Consider the following 12,404-nt stretch of genomic DNA (forward strand, 5'->3'; position numbering starts at 1 on the left):
CTCTTGCTGTTTAACATCAATGACCACTTATTTCACCAGAAGCAGTCAAACCAAGATCTGGCCAATGTCGAACTGCGGATAAAGCTCCGGAAAGGTTCTCCACATCATTCAAGCATCATTGGTCTAGTGGTAGAATTCGTCGTTGCCATCGACGAGGCCCGTGTTCGATTCACGGATGATGCACTATCTTTTTGCAAAATCTTTCTATTATTCGGGTGAAGTATCCTTCGGTATGCCATGTGCACGGCCAAAAAAAAAATCTTTTTCAATATCCGCCCTACATAGTCCATATTTCGTCGAGTCCAACTATACGGCTGGACTCTGCGTATTTGTTTTTGCAAAACCATTGCGGATTTCATTACCCCATTTAACTAGATCGGGCGGCATGTCTATGGTTGCACTAAATGCCGACTGGAGCAACAGAGTGTCCGTCCGAAGCATCCATCGATCCTTCCCTTAGCGTCCCATCAGGGATTATACCCCTGAGGATTCTTCACGGCATTGACTTTCCCATCTTGCGCGTTGAGCCAATGGCAGAGGATCGCCGGCCTGGAAGCTCATTCCGGAAAAACCAGTAAGTTAGGCGCTAAGCCGGCATTATTGAAAGGTCTAGACCAAGGGCTGTTGTTCATGCGTCCAGGCCCTGCTCGAATGCCTAGCGCACTAATGCCGACCATGGGGTCTAAAGGATGGAGTCCTCTGCACTGGCTCCATCAAAATTGACGGGGCCAAAAGCGGCAAAGCCTCTGTCGGTCCTCATAATTGCTACCTTTGATTAAAAAAATTGTCCCCCTCGTCTTGGCAAGGCTAACTAGTGCGCCGGAGGATGCTTATTCGCCCCAGACCCTCTCAGCTGGTCTCCTGTGTCTCTTGGGTGGCGGGGCCACGATTATCTGTCTGTCTGTTTGTCTCCTATTATTCACCACACTCATCACCTAATGCCGCTATTCTCATGGTGACCATATTGCCGTGAGCAGAAAATGCTGGAGCCAGGATTTATCGCGTGACTTTGCATCTGGTTTGCACCTACCATGAATCGTTCAAGGCGCCAGTTGCTGCTTTGGCTGTTGGTGGCGTCTTTCCTACTAGGTTATTTCTTCTTTCCCAGCGACAACCCATCGGATGACGGCGACGACCTTTACACATTGTCACCTTTCATAGGACCTGATGGACAGGAGAGGTTTATCAACCCGACAAAAGATGAACTCAACCCCGACTATCTGTGGAGGAAGCTACCTGTACGCAACCCCGTCGAGTCCATGGAGACTCTCCCGACCGGAAACCCTAAGAGGATGCCACGAGTTCAAGCAAAAGCGTCAAAGTTTTCAAGAGTCACGTCGTGGTTTCAAAGAGACCGGCGCGATGCAGTTAAGCAGGCTTTTACGAGATGCTGGGTGTCTTACCGCGATTTGGCTTGGACAACAGATGAGCTGTCCCCTATCAGCGGTCTCGCTACAAATGTGATGGGCGGTTGGGGCGTGACGCTCGTGGACAGTCTCGACACATTGTGGATAATGGATATGCACAAAGAATTCGACGAGGCAGTGGCTGCGGTCTCGCAAATCAGTTTCGAAGACACCCCAGCGCCCGAAATCAATACCTTTGAGGTTAATGTTCGCCATCTTGGCGGTCTTTTGGCGGCTTATGATCTCAGCGGCGACCGAAGATTACTCAAAAAGGCCATAGAGGTCGGCGACATGCTCTATGCGGCATTCGATACGCCCAACCGGATGCCCATTACACACTGGGATTTCCACCGCGCTGCGCGTCAGGAGGAGCAGCTGGCAGAGGAAACTGCTCTGGCTTCGGAGTTGAGTTCTTTCACGTTGGAATTCACGCGACTGTCCCAGATTACCAGGGATTCGAAATATTTCGACGCCGCTACTCGAATCATGATGAAATTTGATCAGCAACAAGACATGTCCCAGCTCTCCGGCATGTGGCCCGGTATTATCAATGCCAGGGAGGAGCAACTCTCCAACGGCAACGTCTTCACGCTAGGAGCAGATGCAGATACTCTCTATGAGTATTTGCCCAAGACGTACGCGCTGCTCGGCGGCCAGGTGTCAATGTATCGGAGAATGTACGAAAAATCAATGCGCACAGCAGCTGGACACACTTTTTTTCGACCAATGAATCCAGATGAGAAGGACATCCTAGTCTCTGGCACGGTTCACATCCTACCGACCCAGAATGGGAATCCGCGTGCACATATGGAATCCCTGGCCCACCATCGAACTTGTTCTGCTGCTGGGACATTCGCTCTTGGCAGTGCGCTCTTTAACATCCCTGTTCATATGAAGATTGCGCATAAGCTAGTTGATGGTTGCATCTGGACCTCGCAGAGCATGCCGCTGGGTATCATGCCCGAGCTTTTTGAGACTATCCCATGTGCGTCGCAAACCGACTGTCCGTGGAACGAACGACACTGGAAACAAGAAGTATTGAAGAAAGCAAACAAGGATAGGGTCGCGGATTTTGACGTTGATTCTTTCATTAAGCAACACCATCTGCCGAAAGGGTTTATCAGCATTCCCGATCCTCACTACAACCTACGCCCCGAAGTTATCGAAAGCATGTTTCTCATGTACCGCATTACCGGCCGCGAAGACCTTCTCGACACCGCCTGGGATATGTTTCAGTCTATTCAGAACAACACTCAGACCCCAAATGCTAATGCTGCTCTTGCCGATGTCACGGCTCAAGACGGCATTCCACCACAGGTTGACTCAATGCAGAGTTTCTGGATGGCACAGACGCTCAAATACTTCTATCTCATGTTCAGCTCTCACGATGTCATCAGTCTTGATGAATATGTTTTCAACACCGAGGGACATCCACTCAAACGTCCAGTATAATCGGAGTTCTTGCAAATGTGCTCTTTCATAATGGGCTGTGGATTTTTCACAATCACACCTGACATACACTATCACGAAAGTTTGGTTTTTTTTTTTTTGGTTGGATATGGTTGAATGCGTTTTTTTGACGAACGACGAAACTCTACGGTTGTAATACTACTGGGTGTAAATAGGTTATTGGAGTCAAGACCAGCATATACAAGCTTCATGGATTTTCATACTCTTTGGACACATGCAATGAGATTCAGTAGGAGTTGGATATTCTATTCAGGTCGCCTGGTCAATCTCAACATAATGTTTGTCCCTACCTATTTCTGAGTATTTGTACTTTCGATTTGTTAATTATGCAGTTGGTAAAGCAAATTTCCTTTGGCAAATCTGATGTTTGATCTTCTGCCCTTTCCAAACATTTGCTCAACTAATCCGCAAAATCAAAATCCCGGTCCACCTCGGGGAATTTGCTTAATAACTCTCGGCAAATCATGAAATCAGCGAGCGATGACTTGAATACACAACAAAACTTCCTCCTGTCCCCTTATCAATCCGAAAATGGACGACAGTCGACGAAGCCCGTCATCCATCCCACGCAAACGCCGACGCCCGGCCTTGTCGTGCGAGCAGTGCCGTCGACGCAAAGTGCGTTGCGACCGTGAGATGCCTTGCGGGCCATGTTCGAAGACCCACGACGCGTCTGCATGCTCTTATGTCTATGAAGGCAAAACTGCTTTGGAATCACGATTTAAAACATCTCTTTCAAATGAGAATGAGCCCACATCCCGGCTTTCGAGCACCCTGGGAGCCTCTACTAGTGCCGATACTCCCCTAAATGAATCAAGGATGACACAGCTAGAGCGGAGTATCCAGCTACTTCAAGAGCGAGTCCAGGGCCTCGAAAATAAGACCCAGGGTGGTAACGGTTCCAGTCGTCTATTTCCAGCAGACGGCGGGAATGACGGAGCTCAAGATGTTACTGAGCTTCATGATCGTATCGCACGGTTGGAGCGTCAACTAGACAACAAGACTAAAACATCCGAAACGCTGATTCCTTCCCTGACTCCATATCTCAAAGTCTGCGGTGACAGGTCAAAAAGGTCAAAGACCTTTGGAACTACACATTGGGCGCAAGCATTTCAACGCGTATGGTAGCCTCACATTCCACCAAAGACCTTGAGTCGCCTAACTATAAGATGCAGCTCTATCAAGTACGCCAAGCGCAGTTACTGTCCCGTGGTTCAGAATCCAATCCTAGTGGAATTGGTAAAGGCCTTAAGACCTTGCGGTCGCTTAGACAAACCATCAAAGGTTGGCAAGCACCGCGGCTCCAAGACCCAGCTCCAGACTTGTTGCGCGACTTGCCTGCGAGAGAAATATGCGATCAACTTGTGCGCCACTATATGCGGACCCTCGAATTGATTTATCGTGTGCTACATGTTCCTTCTTTTTATCAAGACTACGATAGCTTTTGGGAACAACCGCACTCGGCCTCGACTGCCTTTCTCCTCAAGCTTCTCCTGATACTTGCCATTGGATCTATCTTTCACTGCGAAGCAGGGCCATGTAATTCGCTCGGTCTACCGATTCGTCGCTGGATATATGCAGCACATTGGTGGCTGACGGGACCGTCGGAGAAGGACGCTGCAAATTTGGAAGGATTGCAAGTGCATTGTTTGTTACATCTCTGTCGACAAACACACGCTATAGACAAAGAAAGCAATTGGACATCCGCAGGTTCACTTCTGCGACTGGCTATTAACCAAGGGCTAAACCGCGATCCCAAGCATTTCCCGTCGTTATCGGTCTTCGATGGAGAGATGAGGCGACGTGTATGGGGCACCGTCCTGGAGTTGAATTTGCAGCTTTCACTTGATACAGCGATGCCACCGCTGCTAACGAAAGATGACTTTGACACAGAGCTTCCATCAAACCTAGATGATCAGGACTTTGACAAGTCAACAATCACTCTGCCAGCTACAAGACCTATCGACAACTATACGCACTCGTCTATGCAGATTCTTCTTCTGCGATCGTTTAACACCCGCCTGCAAATTGCGAAGATTATCAATCAATGCAACATCAAGCAGTCGTACGAAACCTCTATCGCTCTTGATACAGAGTTGAACACATCCTGCAAGGAAATGACAGTCCTGTTCCGTGAATATCTTGCCCACACTCCCAAGCGCAGACTTGGCCCAACTCCCTTTCATCATCGACTCCTGGATACATTGCTGCGGAGATTTTTGCTGAATCTCCACCGTCCATTCACAGTCCAAGCTCTTGAAGATCCGCGATTCTACCTGTCTCGAAAGCTGAGTCTTGAGTCCGCAATGGCGACAGCTTCATACACAGAATTTCCCGATAATCCACAAAACGAGTGGCAGCAAGATTTTTATCGTCTCAGCCTTTCTGGTGCTGGTCTTTTCAAATTTCATCTATCTTTAGATGTCATTGTTGTCATTGGATTGGAAGTTACCACTCAAATAGCGGATGAGCTTTCCCGAAAGCCTGCCGAATCTGCCGTGCTACCGCCAAACGCAGTGGACCAGATGGCCCAATCCGCTCGCGCTCCGCTAATACAAGCTTTGCAACTCATTCTCGAGCAGCTTCATCAGGGAATTGCCGCAGGTATCCCAAGCATGAAGCGATATTTTCTTCTGGTTGGCATCCTTGCCCAAATTCATACCATGCATGGCGGGGAGCAAGCTGTGCAAACTAAGATCAAAGAATCATTCTTGGAGAACCTGGAGGAATGCCGCAGGTTACTTCAACAGTATATCTCAGATAGCTCTCATCCATCTCCATTGGATGGTAATCTGCAGGTTATGCCTCAGGGAGTGAATGTGTGGACCCCAGAGAGTGGAATGGCGTCGAACCTTGGCTCGGAAATTATGGTACGTTATTATTTCACTATGGAGTTTCACTTTATTCCTTGACTTTCTTGTGGCTAATTCTTTTCAGGGCCCGGAGCCTATTTTTGATGCATTGGACTTTTGGGATCTCCCTCCATTCATGGATGCCGAGGCTTTCTTTCCTTCGGAGCTGTTAGAGAATCAGGATAAAGGCGCGGGCGAATGGACCAGTCGATAATTAATGGGCTCGCATATTCTTTTCCCCAGATATTAGCTATTAGTTCGGCAAAACATGGAACACATCCTAGATTATCTAACTTCAGTGCTCAGTTGGGAAGATAGTGATATTCTCAGCCAATGGAGCTAGGATAAATTTCTGCGAGATCCGATACATATCTGTTTGAGAGCCAATTAGTGGTTTGTGATCAATAAATCAGGGCGCAAAAGCATGCGACGGCAGCGGAAGGATCCTCTCGGTCTGTCCGATGATTGGCGTATGGTAAGCGACGGTTGCAGGAACGAGGGGGGATCTGGGCTTTGATAAAACGAGCCGGCGGGTTTTATGCAGAGCAGATCAAAAACAAAAGTATTCAAATTCGGCATTGATAGCGGATCATCGGATATGGGGTAGCTTGTATGCAGTCCTGGCTATGAATTGCCCCTTTATGCACAGGGACTTATACCAGATGGAAACCTACGAGGGTATTATATAAAGAGGGTCCTGACGATTCTCTGATGCGGAGAGTCGGTGATAAAGGCCAAACACGGAAATCCAACTTCAACCATGGCGCACCTTCTTGACTTCTCGATATATCAGTATCTTTGTGTCTTCCTTCTGGTAGGTCGACATCGCAAGCACTGCAGTAAGAACAAGGTGGCTGACATGACAGGCCTGGATCGTCCAATGTACTTACCGGTTGAACTTCCATAAACTCAGCCAGTTTCCTGGCCCCAGATTTGCAGCATGTTCTTCGTTCTACTTTCTATACTGGATTTACCTCGGTCGGTTTCCAGAGCAATGCGAGCGCCTGTTTGAGCAGTATGAAACCGACGTTTTGCGCGTTGCCCCAAATCAACTTGTCTTCCGCGACCCACAGTCATTGAAAGATGTTGTGGGACGCACCGACGTTTATCGCGGGGACTTTGCTCTGCGCGTTATTGGCTTCACTGGCAAGAATGTCAGCAATATCCGAGATCCAGTTGCGCATCGGCGCAAAAGAAGACTCATGAATCCGGGGTTCTCCAATATTTCACTCGCCAGACAGGAACCGCGCATCATTGCGCCATTGGTTGACAAGTTAGTCACAAGGATTACTGAGAAACAGGGTCAGTCGATCAACGTCTCCGACTATTTCGACTGCGCGACTTCAGATATTATTGGCAAGCTCTCTTTTGGGGCGGATTTCGAGATGCTGGACCGTGTGGACGACCATCCATTTTTACATGTGCTCCCCAACGCCCTGCGGATGTCTGTCATTGCCCAGTGTATTCCGGAAGTGTACCGTTTCGTCTCATGGATGTTCCGGGTTGGGCCATCGTTCGTCATTCCTCCAACTTTCCGTGGTGTCGCCGACTTTGCAAAAAAGCACACTCAAGAACGAGAAAAGAGACAGCAGCTGGGAGAGCAAGCCGAAGAAGACGATATCATGAGTATTATCATCAATGGCACAGAGAAAATGAAAGCCCAGGATCCCAGTCTTGCGACTGATTCTCACGAACTACTTGGCGAAGCAACCACGCTGGTCACCGGCGGCGGAGACACAGTAGCCACAGCGCTCACAACGTCAATGTGGAATCTTGGGCGGAACCCTGCCATCTACAAGCAACTGACAGAGCAACTGCGGACCACTTTCACTCACTATGAGGACATTGACTCAAAGGCGGTTGCGGCGCAGGTTCCGTTAGTTGACGCAGTGCTCAACGAGTCCATGCGTCTCAATCCGGTGCTGCCAGGACCCATGTGGCGACGAACGGACAATCCAATCCCTGTTGCCGGATATGCCGTGCCGGGCGGAACGGAGATAGGCGTGATGCGGCAATCCATTTTTCAACACCCAGACTCTTTCCATAGGCCCAAGGAATTTGTGCCCGCACGGTGGATGGAGGATCTGGGTGACAACCTGGATGCCTTTCAACCATTTGGGGTTGGACCGCGCACATGCATCGGCAGGTACATCGCGATGGTGGAGATGCGCTTGATCCTTGCGCGGCTGCTGTGGAAATTTGACTGGGAACTGGTGACGAAAGAATATGACAACCCGGAATATGTAGTTTTGTACCGAGCACCGTTGATGATGGAGGTTCGGCAGCGTGGGGCTTGAAGCGGAGAGCTATGGCCGTTTGAACACGATTGATCAGCAGGCCGGGATCAGTTCGAGAGTTGTTCGGGGACATATCCGGGCTTTGTCAAGTCTTTGTCAAGTATTTAGCTTCCAATGTACCCTGGAGTTCCACGGGTGTTCGAAAGTCAAAGAGCCAAAACAGGGAGTTCGACCGATGCTTACTCACAAACCGTACTTTAAGATACCAGCTGATACTGTGAAGAGTAGCAAAAATTGCCTCGGATAAAGAGCCAGAGGAGCGACAAAAGACTACCTTACGCACGGGGCAATTCTTGTTAGAGTTCTTGTCGAAGGAACCGCCGTCACGGCCACATGCGGCCACATGGGAGATCGATCCGATGTGGCGTGGCCGGTCGGGATCGAGACACGCTTAGTTAGCACACGTGCGCTGAGAGGCTACAATGAGTCGCGGAGCTTGCACTGCCCTGTCGATAGGATATTACTATCAACTATGCAGTGGTTCTCAGCTGCCCCTCGGTTCCTGTCAATATAAGTGTCATCCTCAAAACATGCTGTTGCTCCTCCCGGCCGATCACCTGTCTGAGATCGCGTTTGTTCAAATGTGTTCCCGCCGGTCCTTGAATTATAGAAATTCAAGGCCATGAGCCATTACCCTAAAGACATCGACGAGTGGCTCGAGTCTCCCCGCCGCCAGAGCGCCGTGTCCACGTCGACCGGGGACTCGGCGTCCACCAGCATTCTTTATTCAAGTCCAGCCACCTCCCCTGGCTCCAGGTCGCGGAAACAGTCCTGGCAGCTGTACGACGATGTTGTCCGACTTGAGTTGAACCCATCTGTGACAATGTAAGTGTTGGTTGCAAGTCGAAAGACAGGCTCTAGCTGATCTGTTGTAGCTCTTTCATGAAGAGCGGACAGCTATTCAAGCTACGATATACTTTTATCGATGTTTGCAAAGACACAACCGGGTCACTGAAATGTCTGGAGCTGGGAGGAGGCGTGGGCCAGCAATCGCCTTTTGTGCATGCGTGTACAGTGACCCCCAGAAGAAAAAAAACTCCGAGTATGAGTTAACGTTGTCTCAATTCAGTCCACAATACAAAATTACCCGTACCACATCTCGAGCATCCAAAGACGCGCAACGAACTACCCATGCGCGTAACTTTTCTCGACCAACAGACCATCCAAGCGGCTCATACGCTGTTCATGACCCAATTGTCATATACCTTTGAATCATGGGAGGGTATGATTTCCATCCCGAAAAAGATACTTACGATCGCTCACAACCCACAGACTGCGTCCAATTCCAAGAATTACTACTCGGATCAAAACTGATGCTCATTGCGGGTATTGCAGAGGCCAAATCCAAGGGCCGCGGAGAGGAATGCATCAGCCAAAATATCAGGATCCTGCGCGGGCACAACAATAGACGGGTAATGCTTTTCTTCGCGAACTCCCAACGGAAAGAGCTGAAGCGATATGTCTCGATTCCTCGTACGTTTTCCCTCTTCGAATCATTTTAGTTGCCTATATTTACAGCTCTCTATCTAGTCAACTGTATCGAACATGTTAAGCCCGGTAAAAAGGCCGGCCGCCCGGTGGTCCTGGATCTGAATCCAAATTTCGACATTCTAGAGCAGATGCGAGTTTTGCACATTCAGTTTCTGGATGACAACGGTCAGTAATTCTACCCTTGCCAAGTGATGGCTCGCGCTTAGTCTTTCCTAGACAGCAAACACTTTTGCCAGCTGCTGTCGCCTGACCTGACGATTGGATGATTTGTGGTGGGCTTTTGTCACGATATGACCGCATGGTGGAGTTTATATTTTGTTTTTGGCTTTTTAGGGGATTAGATATACCCGGGTGCGCCGTATTAATTAATGTATAGACTATGGTTTCTTCTCTGCCAATCTCCCCGGGCGGCGAAAGCACGACGTGGACCCATACTTCGTGGTGCCCCACAGGCGTGCTCGAATTCCGGATGTTGATTGGCTTGGGGTTTAAGTGGAAGCCGCATTAGCCTCCAGCTAGTCCGCGGAATTGTATGTGCACATGGGCTTCTACGAACAGTCATCAATCGCTTGGAGATTCATAATTCTGGAAACCCCTCTCAGTTCCTTTTCTAGTTGATAATATCCGAGTCGCAGACCCGCAAGAATGCGCCGTTTTACCCCAGAGACTACCTGAGGATTCTCTTCACCATGCGCAAGTTCCACGCAAGGCTGTACCAAACCGACCGTGCGCGGGACTTCGACCATGAACAGGTATGCGACTTTGATGATCGGGATAGACTTCATGTTAACATTGGCAGGATCGATATGTTCGCATGCGCCAAATCTACGAGACCATCGACCGGCAGGGCTATCAATGGATTGTAGTATTGGTCGCTGGTCTCGGTTTCTTCCTAGACGGATATACAGTGAGTTAATATCTTTGAAGTCAGTGGAATCTAAACCAGGAAATGATCGCTGATAGCTGGTGACAGCTCTTTGCTAGCAATATGGCCCTCCCTATGGTCTCCTATGTCTACTGGAAGGAGGAAACTTCATCCGTCAGGCTCACCTGGATCAACATTGCGACCCTCGCTGGAACCCTCCTTGGTCAAGTGATGTTCGGGTTTTTAGCCGACAAGTATGGGCGCAAGAAGATGTACGGAGTGGAACTTGTGTTGCTTATCACCGCCACTGTGGGTGTGGTGATGTCCTCCACCGGGTATAACGGCAGCATGAATGTCTATACATGGCTCATTTGGTGGAGGATTCTGGTCGGTATCGGAGTCGGTGCTGACTATCCTCTCAGTGCGGTCATCACATCTGAGTACGCTGTTCCCTAAACCGTTCTATTGCGATACTAATGAATTCCACAGGTTCGCTCCCACGAAACACCGCGCGCGTATGATGGCAACGGTCTTTTTCATGCAACCCCTAGGACAGATCGCAGGGAACCTTGTCTCCCTAGTTGTCATTGCCGCCACCCGTGGCAACGGCGATGCCGACCTTGCCCGTAGCGTCGACAGCATGTGGCGTTGGGTTCTTGGAATTGGTGTTGTTCCAGGCGCCATCGCCACGCTCTTCCGATTTGCCATTCCCGAGAGTCCCCGGTATCTTCTCGATATTGAGGACGATCCAGTCACGGCTGAATTCGACGCAACCACGCTGTTCAGTGACCCGCCAATGAGCCCTGGCATTGAATCTGCCAGTTGGGCAACAGGCAGCCACATTCAGCTTCCTCCAGCTGCGTGTTCAGTGGGGCGTCCGTCCATTGACTATGATAACGCTCATGAGTATGGACGTCCACCACCAGCAACTCTCAATTCGCACTGGCGACTCGCCCGGTCAGACATCGTGCGGTATTTCTGGATCGAAGGAAACTGGCGCAGCCTGGCAGGCACATCAATTGCCTGGCTTCTGCTCGATTTTGGGTTTTATGGAATCGGTCTCTCAAGTCCCCAGTTTCTTGCCAAGACTTGGGGCTCCCTTCATATCAACAACGAGTCCCCATACTGGATGACGGATGACCGGCCCGGTGCCAACATCTACCAGATGTTTTTGGATACTTCAGTCCGCGGCTTGGTTATCCTCAACATCGGCAGCTTTGTCGGTGGTCTTTTGTTGATCCTCGTCATACACCGCCTTGATCGCGTGGCATTGCAGAAGTATATGTTTCTTGCTCTTGCAGTCTTGTTCATAGTCCTTGGCACTCTGTTCATTACACTGTACCAGGGACCGCCTGCCGTGATAGCGCTCTATATTATCGGACAGGCGCTATTCAACCTGGGTATATACATTTTCCATTGATTTCAAATAACAAGCTAACATCATCAGGTCCCAATGCAACAACCTACATGATCCCCGCCGAGATCTTTCCTACCCGCTACCGGGCGACCTGCCACGGTCTCAGTGCCGGTGCCGGCAAACTGGGCTCCATCCTTGTCCAGATCTTCTCTGCTTATTACCGCTTTGGCACCGGTGCCGGGCCCCAACAGACTCGTCGGCATGGCTGGATACTCATCGTCTTCAGCGCGTGTATGATTGTCGGTGCAATTGTCACGCACTTCTTGATCCCTCCAATCCAGCACAAAGACAGTCGAGCCAAGATCTGGGGCGGGCAGCCGGAGACATTGGAGACCCTCGCACTCGGGCGAATGGGGCGGCAAAGTCGCGATGCGGCCGTTCGCAAGCGTTTGGTGCGTGGTCGAGCATTTTCAATGAACGGATAACCTCGTTCTTTATTCTTTTCTTATCTTTGTTTCGAATTGGGTTATGTTCATGGGATTTTGGGGTTCGGATTGGTTCCCCGCCGGGATAAAACAGTTAAGTGATTTGACTGAATCTGTATATAGGAACTGGTTTGTTACTACTTGACGTTATATATAATAACCAATAGATACCCCTTTCTCT

General features: G+C 49.6%; 4 protein-coding genes across 4 annotated transcripts; all 4 read left to right on the forward strand.

The window, feature by feature from the left end:
- Window positions 1-1,031: 1,031 nt before the first annotated feature.
- N7510_007407 (glycoside hydrolase family 47 protein) lies at window positions 1,032-2,858 on the forward strand (the record flags this gene model as incomplete). The annotated part of the gene is made up of 1 exon (XM_056979332.1): window positions 1,032-2,858. The coding sequence occupies one exon, from the start codon at window positions 1,032-1,034 to the stop codon at window positions 2,856-2,858; it is 1,827 nt and encodes a 608-aa protein (XP_056832375.1).
- A 549-nt stretch (window positions 2,859-3,407) lies between these two features.
- N7510_007408 (uncharacterized protein) lies at window positions 3,408-5,942 on the forward strand (the record flags this gene model as incomplete). The annotated part of the gene is made up of 3 exons (XM_056979333.1): window positions 3,408-3,995; window positions 4,052-5,746; window positions 5,814-5,942. 3 exons carry the CDS (start codon window positions 3,408-3,410, stop codon window positions 5,940-5,942), a joined length of 2,412 nt encoding a protein of 803 aa, XP_056832376.1.
- A 546-nt stretch (window positions 5,943-6,488) lies between these two features.
- Window positions 6,489-8,025, forward strand: N7510_007409 (uncharacterized protein; the record flags this gene model as incomplete). The annotated part of the gene is made up of 2 exons (XM_056979334.1): window positions 6,489-6,542; window positions 6,595-8,025. 2 exons carry the CDS (start codon window positions 6,489-6,491, stop codon window positions 8,023-8,025), a joined length of 1,485 nt encoding a protein of 494 aa, XP_056832377.1.
- Window positions 8,026-8,647: 622 nt separating this feature from the next.
- On the forward strand, window positions 8,648-12,223 carry N7510_007410 (uncharacterized protein; the record flags this gene model as incomplete). The annotated part of the gene is made up of 11 exons (XM_056979335.1): window positions 8,648-8,850; window positions 8,901-9,034; window positions 9,095-9,247; window positions 9,298-9,498; window positions 9,556-9,681; window positions 9,893-10,002; window positions 10,152-10,268; window positions 10,316-10,423; window positions 10,490-10,821; window positions 10,871-11,781; window positions 11,829-12,223. 11 exons carry the CDS (start codon window positions 8,648-8,650, stop codon window positions 12,221-12,223), a joined length of 2,790 nt encoding a protein of 929 aa, XP_056832378.1.
- Between the last annotated feature and the right edge of the window lie 181 nt (window positions 12,224-12,404).

Source organism: Penicillium lagena (genome assembly GCF_028827675.1).
Source record: "Penicillium lagena strain IBT 129212 chromosome Unknown utg000005l_segment0_segment0, whole genome shotgun sequence".
Classification (NCBI taxonomy): Eukaryota; Fungi; Ascomycota; class Eurotiomycetes; order Eurotiales; family Aspergillaceae; genus Penicillium; species Penicillium lagena.